The sequence below is a fragment of the Cyphellophora attinorum genome (assembly GCF_001299255.1).
Source record: "Cyphellophora attinorum strain CBS 131958 chromosome Unknown Contig5, whole genome shotgun sequence".
NCBI lineage: Eukaryota > Fungi > Ascomycota > Eurotiomycetes > Chaetothyriales > Cyphellophoraceae > Cyphellophora > Cyphellophora attinorum.
In genome coordinates, this window is record NW_017253233.1 from 392,640 (window position 1) to 407,164 (window position 14,525).

General features: G+C 53.9%; 7 protein-coding genes across 7 annotated transcripts; 4 read left to right on the plus strand and 3 right to left on the minus strand.

Annotated features, from left to right (window-relative positions):
- Positions 1 to 54: 54 nt before the first annotated feature.
- AB675_6800 (uncharacterized protein) lies at positions 55 to 459 on the plus strand (the record flags this gene model as incomplete). The annotated part of the gene is made up of 1 exon (XM_018147119.1): positions 55 to 459. One exon carries the CDS (start codon positions 55 to 57, stop codon positions 457 to 459), a length of 405 nt encoding a protein of 134 aa, XP_018003379.1.
- Positions 460 to 490: 31 nt separating this feature from the next.
- AB675_6801 (putative acyltransferase) lies at positions 491 to 4,555 on the minus strand (the record flags this gene model as incomplete). Its single annotated transcript, XM_018147120.1, has 4 exons — positions 491 to 920; positions 1,159 to 1,497; positions 2,014 to 2,192; positions 2,249 to 4,555. 4 exons carry the CDS (start codon positions 4,553 to 4,555, stop codon positions 491 to 493), a joined length of 3,255 nt encoding a protein of 1,084 aa, XP_018003122.1.
- Positions 4,556 to 5,131: 576 nt separating this feature from the next.
- Positions 5,132 to 6,106, plus strand: AB675_6802 (uncharacterized protein; the record flags this gene model as incomplete). Its single annotated transcript, XM_018147121.1, has 2 exons — positions 5,132 to 5,445; positions 5,575 to 6,106. 2 exons carry the CDS (start codon positions 5,132 to 5,134, stop codon positions 6,104 to 6,106), a joined length of 846 nt encoding a protein of 281 aa, XP_018003252.1.
- Positions 6,107 to 6,638: 532 nt separating this feature from the next.
- Positions 6,639 to 7,941, plus strand: AB675_6803 (putative epoxide hydrolase; the record flags this gene model as incomplete). Its single annotated transcript, XM_018147122.1, has 2 exons — positions 6,639 to 7,187; positions 7,237 to 7,941. The coding sequence occupies 2 exons, from the start codon at positions 6,639 to 6,641 to the stop codon at positions 7,939 to 7,941; spliced, it is 1,254 nt and encodes a 417-aa protein (XP_018003456.1).
- Positions 7,942 to 8,114: 173 nt separating this feature from the next.
- On the minus strand, positions 8,115 to 9,858 carry AB675_6804 (Choline oxidase; the record flags this gene model as incomplete). Its single annotated transcript, XM_018147123.1, has 4 exons — positions 8,115 to 8,342; positions 8,381 to 9,067; positions 9,124 to 9,560; positions 9,615 to 9,858. The coding sequence occupies 4 exons, from the start codon at positions 9,856 to 9,858 to the stop codon at positions 8,115 to 8,117; spliced, it is 1,596 nt and encodes a 531-aa protein (XP_018003185.1).
- Positions 9,859 to 11,025: 1,167 nt separating this feature from the next.
- Positions 11,026 to 12,543, plus strand: AB675_6805 (NAD/NADP-dependent betaine aldehyde dehydrogenase; the record flags this gene model as incomplete). Its single annotated transcript, XM_018147124.1, has 1 exon — positions 11,026 to 12,543. One exon carries the CDS (start codon positions 11,026 to 11,028, stop codon positions 12,541 to 12,543), a length of 1,518 nt encoding a protein of 505 aa, XP_018003388.1.
- A 292-nt stretch (positions 12,544 to 12,835) lies between these two features.
- AB675_6806 (Glucosamine-6-phosphate deaminase) lies at positions 12,836 to 13,972 on the minus strand (the record flags this gene model as incomplete). Its single annotated transcript, XM_018147125.1, has 2 exons — positions 12,836 to 13,159; positions 13,211 to 13,972. The coding sequence occupies 2 exons, from the start codon at positions 13,970 to 13,972 to the stop codon at positions 12,836 to 12,838; spliced, it is 1,086 nt and encodes a 361-aa protein (XP_018003570.1).
- Positions 13,973 to 14,525: the final 553 nt, after the last annotated feature.

The following is a 14,525-nucleotide window of genomic DNA, read 5'->3' on the forward strand; positions in this document are numbered from 1 at the left end:
TAAAGCTACACGAACAGGAACGTTAAGATCAACATCGACGCGTATACGACAGCAATGGCTCAGGACTCGATGCCCATGGAGGGCATGTTTTCGTACCTTGCAAGCGCCCGAGCGGAGGATGCCGCTAAGACTTTCAAGCGCCTGGACTACACACCTCATAGACTGTCTACAATTCCCGAGCTGCCAGAGCCTCAGACTGAGGCACCCACATCGACAAAGGTACATGTTGACCTTCAACCGGCAGGAATCTCCGAGATTCCAGAGTCTCACCCATCAGACGCGGCAGAGGTCCAACAGTTCCAGACTCCCCTTCGACGATCAAACGCTGTCCGTTACAAGCGGAAGGACATCCCGTTGTGGTTGCGCGAGAGGCGGGTGGGCGACTGCCTTCTTCGTAGTGATGCTATTCGTGCGCTGAGAGCGGAGGCGGAAGCGCAGGGTAAGAGGTGGACCCTCTGACCGTGGACGCGTCCCTGTCTCCTGGCCGCGTTCAGTTCCATGTGAATGCGAATCCGCCCACGAAGTCCTCCTCGACACCGTCCTCACCACCGCCGCCACCCTGTCCCAAATCGCCAACACCCTCTCCATCTCCATTTCCGACTGCAACGCTCTCCGCTTCCGCTTCCAGCTGCTTCTTCGCCTTCCACTCCTCAATCACCTTCTCAACGTCCTCGCCAAACTCCTTACACTCCGCCATCAACGTCTTCAGCGGCCCTTTCGCCCTCAGCGGCTTCAACTCCTTGACCACCCAGCGCTCTCCGATATCGCGTGCGATCCACTTCAACAGCTCGTGATCGCGTGGCAGGGTTGCGTACAGGACGCGAATATCTTCGGTGTGGATCTGGGCGGCGGCGATGGCTTCGAGGCGGGCGGTGAAGGTGGTGACTAAAGAGGGGATCTGGAGATAGAGTGCGGCTTCGCTGGAGCGGGAAACTTAGGTCAGCATTCCGATTTTGAGCGAATGTACGAATTGGGAAATAAGGGTTGGGGCGCCTCTGGCAGAATTCTTCGACATTGGCCAGAATCGAAGTTCTCTCAGCGAAGCCTCACTTCCACCTCTTTTCGATGCCGGTTACAGAAGTCGAAACCGTCAAATTCGCAAGCCAGAGGCCTCCCTGTAGTAGAACTTGTCTACATCGCGAGAACGGGTGCACTCACCGCAACCAGACCAACCGCACAAACGGCTTCTCCCTGAATCCTCTCTCCTTCGGAAACTCCTTGATGCCCTTACCATCACAACAACTCAGCATCCAGTCAAGAATCTCCTTGAAGGCCTCCGGATCCCCACCGATGCAAGTCACAGTGGTGTTGGACATCTTGCGCAATTGCTCGAGCGAGGCGAGAGCCACAACGGGCTTGAATTGGGCTCGCCACTTGCCTGAGAAGGTGGTGGCCACGGCCTTCGGGAAGCGCGGGTAGAGCAGGATGGACTGGGCGGGTTCGGCCTCGAGGGTGGGCTGCCAAGCGAATGTCGAGTTGAGTGTTGGGCTTGTTGGGCTGGATGCGTGCGAGGGCGGCGAGAGCGCTCGGGGACAGGGTGCTTAGAGAGGTTGACATTGTTGGGGACTTGCTTGTGTAGAATGGCGTCGGGCGGGCTCTGAGTCGTGCTAGCAGAGTTCAAATAACAAAGGATGAAGTCGAGGAGCGGTCTTGGACGTGTCGAAGGTTCGAAGATGGATCAGGAAGTGTAAGTTAAAGCAGGCAACGATGTTGTGGAAGAACATGGAAGCATTGTTCACCGCGGTGACCAGTATCTATACGCTCAAGGCTTAACGAGCACTGTATACAAGCAACTGCATTACGGTGAAGCAGATCTGAGAAGCATGAATGCAGTGTGAATCACAGTGATGGCATGCCTCCTCTGACCAATTCCCTGTGATGTACAATACTATACATCCTGAAAAGAACCTCCTATCACCGTCAAGCCAGCAAGCAGGCTGGCTCTGCAGTATGAAATCGCTTGCTCCGCAAAAACTTCGCATATGTCTCTCACCTCATTCCGATGCCACTGACGGCTTCTTTGCAGCTCCATTGACACCCAGCTTCGCCGGCGTTTTGCTGACTGGCGCCGGCGGCTTCGTCGTGGCTGGTGTCGCCGTCTTCGTCGCAGGGGTAGGTCTGCTGGATGGTGCTGTCTTCGCCGGGGCTTTGATGGTACCACCGTTGACGACCTTCGGTTTTGGCGCCAGCTTCTGCCCAGTATTTGCTATCGAAGGTGTCTTAGGCTGTGTCTTGACTGTAGCTTGACCGTAGTTGGCTTAGCCGGAGACTGCTTGTTGACTGGAAGCATTGGCTTTGTGTTGTCATTCTTGGCCTTAGAGGATTTAGTTGTAGGTTGACTGTTCAGAGGAAACATAGGTTTGGAGTTGTTGGGTTTCGTGGCGGCGGGCTTGGCTGCTGCGCTTGTCGTTGACAGAGGCTTCTTCGTGCTAGAGACAGCTGAATTTGGTTTTAGCTTGGGTGTTGCTGTGCCAGGGGTGCTCGATCCCGTCTTTGGCTGAATCGGTAGCTTCTTGGGTGCCGTAGACGCGACTGAAGTGGCGGTGGACGGAGCCTTTGGTAGCGGTGGCCTAGCTGGCGTCTTGGCTGGAGGTTTCGAGGTGCCGTTGAGCTGTGATGGTCTTCTCGGTGTCGCCGTGCCGTTGAGCTGTGACGGTCTCCTTGGGGTAGTCGCACCACTGGCAGCTATCGACGGCGCTCGGCTTGTCCAAGCTGGCGTCGAGGGCAATGTTTTGACGGTGCCCCTGGGAGTGCTCGTGCCGCTCGATATCGTTCGTACAGTGCCGGAACGCGTATTCTCCTCGGTTTTCATCTTGTCCCAGAAAGTTCCACGAGCGTCGTACCCAAGCCCCCGTGCCTTCTTCTGCTCGGCAGCCTGGAGCTTGTCGTAGAATGTTCCAGTCGGTTTGCCGGAGGGTGGTACCGACGACACCACAGAGCCATGCCGGCTATTGTCGAGCCGGTCGAGGTCCTTCCAGAAAGTGCCCTTCTGGACACCGACGTTTTGTGCGGAATTTGGTAGATTCAGTCTCTGCCGCTTTAGCTCTTCCTCCTTGATCGAATGCATGAAGTCCTTCCGTTGGCCTTTCAATGTGTCCTTCACGGCGCTTTCCGGATCCTGCACGAATTGACTCACGAAGTCGACTTTGTTCATCATCGATTGCGCTTGTGGTGTTCCCAGCCAACTCTGAACCGCAAGCGCCCCTTTCTTAAAAGAATCCTCTTGTTTGTCCTTGTCGAAAAAGTCGTCCAGAGTCAGACCGCTCGCCGCTTTCGCAGCCGTCCCAACTTGTGTGCCTGCTTGCTGACCAGCCTTCTTGATCTCTTGAGTGTTCGACTTCAGTGCCTGTTTGTTGAAGCTCTTCCAGAAGCTTTCTGGAAGAGCACCATAGAAGACCGCGAGAATCATGGCAAGGACACCCATTGGTGCGAATATTTGTAAGAACTCGTACCAGTGGCTAGAACGAATCTGAACTTCTGAGTGGCCTGTGCCCTTGACCACTCGCCCAGTTGTGTACTTCGTTGTGCCTTTGTCCGCTGGAAAGCGGCCTGTACGAAGGTAGTTCTCCATAAGCAGGTCCTTCTCACGCCATCGTGCGATGAGCCACAAGTCGAATGTCTTCTCGTTCTGAAACGGAATGTCCTTGATGGCGAACCTTCGCCAGTACATGTGCACACTTTTCGGGGGCCGGCCCTCAAGGTAGCCAGCCTTTAAAGTGAATATGTCCTGCGCGTACTGACCACGAGGAACACCTTCGTAAGCGACCGTGCAATCATAAAGGTATTCGGTGGTCCCGTGTAGCTCCTGAAGGCAGAACTGGAGTCCAGTGCTTCGCGGTATCAAGGTGTGGAACATGTCCTTCATGCCCTGCTTCTTCGCCCATGCAGCACTTTTTTCCCTCGTGCTCGGCGCCAGATTGGTGCCTTCGGGGAACAGCATCAACCACATCGGCTCACTCGGCTTGTTGAGCTTCGCGAGCGCGTCTGCCATATGAGGCTTGTCCTTCTCCCAGTTGCGCTTCAGAAAGATGAATTGACTCATCTGCATCCCCCATCCAAGCACGGGAATCTTCTTCAAAGACTCCTTGAGGATGATGTACAGCCGTCCGTGCATGCCATTACAGTAAGCGATCCACCATAGATACAGCCAGTCGGTATAGATTTGGTGATTGGCTATCAAGACGAGGCGATTCGGAAAGTCCAGAACCAGGTTTCCGTCTGCTGAGACCCGCATCTGCCCTCGCACAGACGCATCGCCAGAAACAATGACTTTCGTAGGCGCAAATGCCTGCGTCAAGGTCATGGTCAGCAGCCCGAAGGACTGCTTGGTGAAGGCGATCCATGCATTGTACCAGTCCTGGTTGACCAAGTACAATGGCGTGCCGAGGAATTGGGAGATGTTGACAGCAAGTGCACCGCTCAAGAAGTACGTCGACAGTGCCAAAGCTCTTGATGCGATGGAGTATTCGCCTTTGTTCTGCGGCACGCGATCAGGCCGCTCCGTCATAGAATCGAGCTGGAGGCCCGCGTCTGGCCGGTCCGAAACCAAAGACATCGTTGCTGCGAGGTTGTGACAAGTTTGCGGTCCATGCCTTGCCCTCGCTCCTGCTCAATCGACCTCAAGCTATCGACATTGACAGTGCTACAACTCACAGCTTCAGCAATCAACGCCACAGATATTCTGTAGGCACTCCACCGTCATGGTCCAGATTGTGGCCGTATTTCACTAAATGTGGCAAGTGCCGGCATCAGGACGGGTTTGATATCCTGTGCCACATATTCAGCGACATTTCCAGCCCTGATCGCCTGGAGCGGGCACTGGACATCGTGTCGGCTTTGTGAATCGTGGAATTCGGGCATGACTGACAGGGATGAAGGAGGGGAATTTGGTGCAAAACATGGCATAACCCATGTCGACGAGGCCCCTGCACACGTCCCCTCACTCCATCGAACATGTTCCTATGGCACCGCCACATCCCATATGACGTCCAACTTCTTACAGTGTTTTGCAACTTCCATTTCATGAGCATCGGATTGTCACTGAAACCTATCTCCTGAACAGCTTTAATTACAGCCACATCACCCAGCTTTGTAGTCTTCAGCCAGTGCTGCAAGACTCTCTACAGTACCAATGCCTAACATCTCCTTCGACATCTTCTTCGATCAGGACTTCATCAACGTTACTGCTACTCGAGGCAAGACTGCCCCTAGAGCGAAGCCTGAGTGGAAGGTCCGCACAGCTCCCAAGCTACCACCCAAGGAGCAGCCAGCCGACCACAGCGGGGCTCCTCATCCTCCTGGTCGACCGAAGATCAACGAGGGCAGGACTCCCATCGGCAAGCCCGCCAAGTCAGCCGAAGCCCCAGTCTCAGACGCCGCCTCGCAGACGGGAGAGCGTCGTAAGCCTCCGAAGCTAGGTCCCAGCAAGAAGAACTCGGTGTCCAAGTAAACTACCACCATGGCGACTCAATGGGTTCTGGACAAGGTCTCGGATGCCATCAAACCAACCATCAATGGTGCAGTGTCGAGTGCTGGAGGCTTTGCAGGAGGAGCTGTTAATGCTGTTGGCAACAGTATCAATGGCGTTGGTGCGAGTATCAACAGAACAATCTCAGGATATGGTAACGGTGTCATGGATTATGGAAACAATGTGATGGACTGGACCTCGGCGACAGGCTCCAGAGCTGCAACGGCTTACAACCCTCTTGGCTTGTCCGGGACCACATCCTCTGGCAAGCGTGGCACGACGAGTCCGTCGATCTACTCTCCCCCTGCCCAGACGAAGAAGTCGACCAACGCCACGACGAAGAAGGCACTGCCCGCTACAACTTCGACACAGAAGGCAGTACCCAAAACAAATGGTGCCAAAGCACCCGTTGCGAAGTCGACGACAGCGAAGCCCACGCCGGTGAAGACTGGTGCTAACCCGGGAGCATTGAAGAAGCCCGCTGGCGGAGCCAAACCCGCCGCTGTAGGTGGGGCAAAGAAGACCATTTCGCCAGCATCGAAGCCAGCTGCGAAGAAGCCCGCTGCGGTGCCAGCAAAGAAGCCGACCTACGCAGCCTCTTCGAAGGCCGCCAGCAATCCCATTGGCATCACCTGGTAATGGATGAGGCATGTGAAGATGTTGGTGGAATCTGTATGAGCAGAAGGAATAGCTCGCTCGTTAACGGCGTCCTTTTTCATAGTTAGCAGACCTTGTACCAAAATGCCATGCACTTAACAGATTCTGCTCGACATCAAGGTCGACGATTGCTCCAGGAGGAGCCAACGCTGAAGCCCTGTTGTAGCTGGAGGCCTAGACACATACCAGGGTCCAACTCCACAACATGCTGCCAAGCCATGCCGTTGGCAAGCCTGGCCGCGGTGTCGTCTGGAATCCATACAGGCAGTGCATTGGCCTTTTATGCGTGTACGACGACAAGTTGAGGGCACTCTTGCTTCCAATGCTGACTATCAATGGTGCTACAGACGTTGCTCGAAGCTATACGCCATCGGCGCTGAACGCGTTGATGCTCGGCGCCGTGACGCAATGAGTTGCGTGATGCCTCGGATGTGACAAATGTGGGCGTATTTGTAGCTTCTATATTGACCCTTCGACCAAAGGCACCTCTCTCTGTTGTTCAGCATGCATGATCATGTCGGACATCAAGCCATTCACAATATCGGTCCCAGACCAGGCTCTTGACGACCTGAAGAAACGACTATCTCTTGCAAAATTTCCCCACGATGAGCTTGATGGCGCCGGCTGGGACTATGGCGCTCCTCTGGACGATGTGAAGAGACTGACAGCGTACTGGCGTGATGCGTATGACTGGCGCAAAGCGGAAGCAGCACTCAACCAGCATCCTCATTTTACCACATCCATCCAGTGTGTGGGTTTCGAAGCGCTTCAGATCCACTTTATTCACCAGCGAAGCCATGTTGCAGACGCAATACCACTTCTCTTCGTGCACGGCTGGCCAGGCAGCTTTCTCGAGGCATTGAAGATCTACAAGCCGCTGACAGATCCCGGACCGAACAGCTCGGCACCTGCATTCCATTTTGTCGCCCTGTCTTTGCCCAATTATGCTTTCAGCTCAGGCTCAAAGAAGAAAGGCTTCGCACTGGCGCAATACGCAGAGACGTGCAACAGACTCATGCTCAAGCTTGGATACAATGAATACGTGACGCAAGGCGGAGATTGGGTAAGATGAGCCTCAGGGCGGACCCTGCGTTGATACTGACTCGCAGCAGGGATACTTCATCACACGAACAATGTCGCTCCTGTTCCCTGAAAACGTCAAGGCAACTCACGTCAATATGGACCACGGCGAACGGCCGAGCTTTCTGAGCAACCCGATCTTGGCCGCCAAACACAACCTCAGGCCATATACATCACGCGAACGCGAGGGCTTCGCTCGAGGTGCGTGGTTCCAAAAGGACGGCAGCGGCTACCGCTCAGAGCAATCTACGAAGCCACAGACATTAGGATATGCTTTTGCGGACTCACCTGTCGCTCTACTGGCCTGGATCTACGAGAAATTGCATGACTGGACAGATAGTTACCCGTGGACACCCGACGAGATCTGTACGTGGATGTCTATCTACTGGTTTAGTCAGGCGGGCCCTGCCGCCAATATTCGAATTTACTACGAAGCCATCCACAAATGGGATGACCCGAAGACCAGGGTGACGAGGGATCGTACAAGAAGGTATATCGGAGGCGGTGTCAAACTTGGGCTTAGCCACAGCCCGAAAGAACTCAGTGTCCTCCCGAGCAGCTGGACGCGCACGCAAGGGAATGTCGTGTATGAGAAGACTTGGAATGAGGGCGGTCACTTCTTCGCGTGGGAGAAACCTGACCATCTGGTTCACGACGTGAGGACCATGTTTGGGAAAGGCGGTGGTGCGTACAATGTGATAAAGGGCAAGAGCGGCTATCCCGGAGCCAGATTATGAAGAGGTTGAACGATAACATAGTCATACCTGCTTCTTGCTAAAATCTGTAGACTTCCATTGCCACAATTCGTCAAAGATCCCAAACCGAGCCATCCATAACCTGGCTCACCTACATTCAGTCAAAGCATGTAGCGAGACACTATTCCAAAACATGGTCATCACAAACTCGAGCCCTACAACCTCGCCCGTGGCGCAATGTCCACGCCAGTCTTTCCATCCCACCCAGCCTGTCGCGCCACGATCTCAGCGCCCCTCTCCGCTAGACTCAGCACCGTAACCATAGGGTTGATGCTCGGCATGGTCGGGAACAGACCAGCATCGCAAATCCTCAGCCCCTTCAAGCCCCTGACATTCATGTCCGGATCGCACACGGCCATCTCGTCCTTGCTCAAATCGCCCATCTTCGTGGTTCCAGCTGATGGTAGACAGTATGGGCCACTCTTCTCGCATACTCGCTCAATTCTTCATCGGTGTTGACATTCGGGCCTGGAGCGACTTCGCGTTTGATCCAGTCTTTGAAAGGTGCTTGCTCCGCAATCTTGCGCGCCGCTCGCATGCCAAAGACAAGGGTTGCGGCATCGTAGCCGCCCTCGTCGGTGAAGTATTGGAAGTCAAGTGCAGGCTTCACGGAGGGGTCGCTGGAGGTCAGGTACACGCGGCCTCGGGAGCGAGGGCGCGGGATGTTGGGCGTCATGCAGAACGCGTAACCATCGGGAGGCGAGTCGTATCCCAAACGGGTGGTGTTGAGTGTGAAAGGAATCTGGTAGCAATGCATCATGCAGTCGGCGATGTTACCGTCTGGCAGGTTCTGGGGATTGAAAGGTGATTGAGGAGACGCCACGGCTGCAGCGTTGGGAGCCTCCCGTCGCAAGAATATGCCGGCGTCTGAGTCCATGGTGGTCTGGTTGGGCGGGACTGGCTTTGAGAGCTCCCACATGATGATAGACTCGGGATGATCTTGCAGGTTGTAGCCCACACCCGGAATGTCCTTGACGACGGGAATTGAGAGCTCTTTGAGATCGGAAGCAGAGCCGATACCAGAGAGCAGCATCAGTCTGGGTGTATCGACGGCGCCAGCGCACAGGATGGTCTCCGCCTTAGCAGTAAGAGTGTGGCTTTGACCGTTCTGCAGCTTAATGTCAATGCCGGTGCTTTGCCGCCCGAGACATTGATCTTGCTGACCCAAGCATTGGTCAGGATTGTCAGATTCGGCTTCTCCTCATCGCCACGAAGCAGAGGATGAATATAAGCCACCGAAGCGGACGATCGGTGACCGGTGTCTGGATTGTAGGAAACGGAGAAGAAACCGCAACCTTCAGTCAGAGAGCCTGTCTTCGTGATGTGGCGGTTGAAGTCTGGGATGACAGGAATGTCCATAGCATTGGAGCACGAATCCAGCCAGTCCAAGCACAATTGGTTTCGATGGCGCTTGTGAACAGGCTGAATGGTATTCCTAAGCCTGCGAAGAACACGGGTCATCTCCTCGAAGGTCCAGCCTTTCGCGCCAAGTGACTCCCAGATTTGCATGTCGTATTCAAATGCGCGGAAGGAGATCAAAGTGTTGTGCGAAGAGCAACCTCCAAGCACTTTCGCGCGAGAATGTCGAATATGGGAATTGCCTGTTCAGCATCAGAAACCTTTGTTCATCACTGGGGACCCCGAAATATGCTTACCCATCGGCTGTTCAGTCGTGCCATAGTCATAGTCGAGCTCACCTCCTAGTAGATTTAACCATTGTTTCAGATCAAGAACACGATTGTCGAGGAAGTCGCTCGGGCCAGCTTCAATCAGAAGAATGCGCTTATTGGGCAGATATTCGGCCAGGCGGGATGCCATGACACAGCCGGCGGTTCCACCGCCAACGACGAGGTAGTCATAGCTGTTGATGTCGCTTGCGGGCAAGTTGTTGGTAGTCATGATCGTAAAATCGAGGTGGTCTTTCCTCGAGGCACAAAGTGTAGATGCACTGGTGAGGTAGAAAGTCGATTATACACCCACGTGCTCGTTCCCAGAGCTTCCCGCTTATTTAAGGCTGATTCGGATCCGGAGAGGACGTTATCAAAGAAAATTTTTGGAAGCTGGAAAAACAGTTTTCAAGGGTACTCTTGCGCAGTAAGATAGCTCTGGGAGACTCGAAGATGATATCGTGCTCGTATCAACAGAGGTGGAGCGTTGAAAATCTAGCTTCTGCACCAGATCCGTGGCCTCAGTGAGATATGGGAACAATAATCGAGCGGTGAAAAGTCTATGACTGATGAGCAGATCCTGGTCATGGATCCAAAGACCACGAGCTGTCCTATCACACCATCTTTCAAGTCTTCTCAGGGCTGCAGCTCGGGCATGACTGTCCACACATGAAGGGGCGGATGCGTTGGATCGCCCCTCCTTAGGAACGCGGCCACGAGGTGGTGATGCTAGGCGAACTGCTTGACTTATCGATGGACACCCATCAAGCTAAGAGAGGAGCTCTTTCCCCAGATTCATGCGCAAAAAGCTCGCGGTTGCTCAAACCACGGGCAGGGTTCTTATCGTGACTAAGCCTGGAGTGGCAGTCACAGCCCATCAGAAAGGGCCGTTAAAAATTCTTGATGGAGGGGTCAAAGGCGCCGAAGGCGCTAGTGCCAGTGACTACGGACCTTGCCATCGTCTGACATTTCATGCCCTGGAAAGTTCTGTCGTAGACTGTTAGAAAGGCCTGCTTGCACATTGAAGCACATCTCATGACCAGAGAGAGCAAAACCGCGCCTTACAACTAGAATCTGTGCAACGCAGGACGTGCTCGGGTCCAATCAATAAGCAAGCCAAAATCCGGGGTCCCTTACACGAAAGTAGTTGTGGGTTCCAGTCAAGACTTTAGCTACACGACCTTCTCCTTGACCGAGCTACGGTATCAGAGTTTTCGTGGATCTCAATCGCTAGAAGGAAGCAGTGCTCACGACACGACCAGTGATACGAGACTCCGCCGGAAAACCCATTGACGTAGAGAGGAGTAACGACATCTGACTTCAACGGTCTCACTATCACTGCAGCGTGTCTACATTTGCGACCATCGACACGATCGAGAGCCCGAGTACGTTCCACAACATGCCTTCAGTATCAGACAGGTACACGTTCTATTCCGGCAAGTCCCAGACTTCAGCATCATCGTCAGGCACATTTAAATCCATCGATCCGTCGACGGGTCGGCCGTCTTGTAGTATTCACACCTCTTCAACACAGGACGTCGATAGCGCCATATCATCAGCAAGCTCGGCTTTCCGGTCATGGTCCAGTACCCCACCGATTGAAAGGTCGCGCGTGCTGCTGAAAGCTGTTACTTTACTGCGAGCCCGCAACGATGAATTAGCCGCTATTGAGACTCTCGACACAGGAAAGCCATTTTCGGAAACGTCGACCGTCGATGTTGTGACTGGTGCCGATGTCCTGGAATACTATGCAAACTTGATCGCGTCAGGTGGCCTCAACGGAGAGAGCTTCCGACTGCGGGACAGTGCTTGGGTTTATACAACCAAAGAATCTCTGGGTGTTTGCGCTGGCATAGGAGCTTGGAACTATCCGATCCAAATTGCTCTATGGAAATCTGCGCCATGTCTAGCGGCAGGGAACACCATGGTCTATAAGCCGTCCGAGGTGACCCCGTTACACGCTCAACTCCTAGCCGAGATATATCGCGAGGCTGGCGTCCCTGATGGCGTCTTCAATGTGGTTTACGGCGCTGGCGAAGTCGGCGGTTACTTGACGAAGCACCCTCAAATCCAGAAAGTCAGCTTCACGGGCCAAGTCAGCACAGGCAAGAAGGTTGCTGGCAGTGCTGCTGGAGAGATGAAGTATGTCACGATGGAGTTGGGTGGCAAGTCGCCGCTCATTGTCCTCGACGACTGCGACGTGAACATCGCTGTTGATGGAGCCATGATGGCCAACTTCTTTTCCACTGGTCAGGTCTGCACAAACGGCACGCGGGTCTTTGTACCGAAAGCCATGAAGTCTCGCTTCGAAAACCTACTCCTCGAGAAAATCTCATATATCCGGGCCGGCGATCTTCAGAACCCAGACACCAATTTCGGACCTCTTGTGAGCAAGCCACACTACGATAAGGTCATCAGCTACATCAACCACGGCATCAACAATGACCGGGCTAAGCTTTTGACTGGAGGCAGCGGCAAGCCAAAGAATCTGCCTTCTACGTATCAGAACGGCTACTGGCTTACTCCCACCGTCTTCACTGACTGTACCGACAGCATGAAGATAACGCAAGAGGAGATCTTTGGGCCGGTGATGACGATCTTGTACTATGCAGACCTAGATGAGGCTGTTCGGCGCGCCAACGACACGGAGCTGGGCCTCGCGGCTGGCGTCTTTGGCAAGAACATCACTCGCTGCCATGATGTGATCTGGCAGTTACAGGCTGGAATCACTTGGGTGAATACTTGGGGCGAGTCGCCCGCAGAAATGGCGGTAGGCGGATGGAAGTCAAGTGGTGTAGGCGTCGAGAATGGAAGGAAGGGGCTCGAGAACTGGGTGCAGAACAAGAGCACACTGGTCGAGATGGGTGGGGAAGTGCCGACGGTGTTTACGAAGCTTGAAACGAAAGCAAAATTGTAGGGCTCGTGGAACGATCTGATGAGATAATATATTTGCAGCTTGAGCATTTTTATGGCAATTCGTTCAATGGTACCTGGTAGCCGTTCTTGTCCTATGGTGTTTGGGACGTCACGCACCCTGACTATGAGTATCTGGTGACAAGCAACATGAGAAGGACCAAAATGTATTGCTACAAGGGTATCACAGCTAAGTCTATGCCAGATGCTACAGATTTACCCAGCAGGCTGCTACGAAAGCCAGCTCCGGAACTCCACTCCCCGATATTTGTATCAGATACGCCAATGGAACATATTTAGGCCACGCTGCTTACTCTCCTATGCATGCTTCCGAAATCCAAGCCGTCAATGGTGCTTTTCCTGATAGGAGGCAGCTTGCTCGGCGGAGACATGCTCACAGCCGAGTCCAAGGCTGCAACACGGGCAGACATCGAGTCAGGGGTCAGCTCCAAATCGTCGTCATCCACATCGGCAGATTTCTTGGTGTCAATCCGAAGCTCCTTGAGCGCTCCACGCCATCCCGCTGTCTTGGCAGATGAGGGTGGGGGCGTGAGTGGAAGAGGTGAGGTGGTATGCGGATACGCAGTGTGAGCAGCGACGGTCTCAATGGACTTGAAGTACTGTCGAATGATTAGTAGTCTGGCTGAGCGTGTATGGACAGTATCAATCACCTTGACCGTCTTCACCTGCATTTCGTCTGTGGCGCCTTCATCGCAGACAATCATAGCATTCGGGTGCATCTGCAGACAGCTTGCCGTCCACATCTGCGATACACCACCCTCTATTGTCTTGACCAATGCCAGAGCTTTGGTAGCTCCGAGCACGATCAGCACAACTTCTCTCGCATCCATCACAGTGCCCACTCCTACGGTTAGCGCCTGTTTCGGTACTTGGTGGAGATCATTGTTGAAGAATCGAGAGTTGGCCCTAATTGTCTCCTCCGCTAAGGTCTTGATGCGGGTTCGAGACGCAAGACTGCTGCCGGGCTCGTTGAATGCGATATGTCCGTCCGGACCAATGCCTCCCAGGAAGAGATCAATGCCACCCGCTGCGAGTATCTTCTTCTCGTAGTTTGCGCATTCTGCAACCAGATCTGGCGCATTGCCGTTGAGGATGTTCACGTTGGATGGATCGATATCGATGTGCGCGAAGAAATGCTTATACATAAAACTGTGGTATGATTCTGGGTGATCTTCTGGCAGACCAACGTATTCGTCCATATTGAAAGTAATGACATTTGCGAAAGAAACGTGGCCAGCACGGTGGGCGCTGACCAGTGCAGCGTAGATCTTCTCCGGCGAGGAGCCCGTCGGCAGACCAAGGACATATTTGGGATGGGATTCGGAGGACTCGAAAGTGTTGATCTGGTGGATGATATGACCAGCGATGTAGTCGGAAGCGGCTGTGGCAGTATCGCGTATTATGACCTTCATCGTGGCGGCAGTGGTTCACTGGGAGCTGCTCTTTGCAATTTGGGGAAACTCGATGTAGGAAGGCCTCGGGTTATTGACACGGAAGGCACTGAACGGAATAGAAAAGGAAGCAACAGGGCTCGGGAGCGGCGGCAGAACTTACATAGCTGGTAGCAGAACGGTCATCAGCGATGCCTGGTGACATCGATAGGGTCCTCCAGGCACAGGAAACCTTGGTCATCGTCACAGCAGGCGTTTGCCAATGGTAGAGGAGGGCTACACATGGCTCGCCCGCTGTGGAGGGGCACAAATCGCTTTGTGAGGACGAAGAGTGGTCAGCGTGCAACGTTACGGGAAGGCTGCGGTGCCTTATCGAGAGAAAAGCGCATGCGACCTCTGTGGCTGTCGTTATTGGATAAGCAGACTCAGAGGAGGGACGCCGTTGGAGGATTGGTCGTAGGCTCGTAGCTGAAGTGAGAGAAGGGAAAGCAGCGCAGCTCAAAGCGGAATGGCGGACCAGCTCTGCCCGCTTTTTGCCCACGTTCGAGTTCTCGATCGTTTTTCGGGGACGACA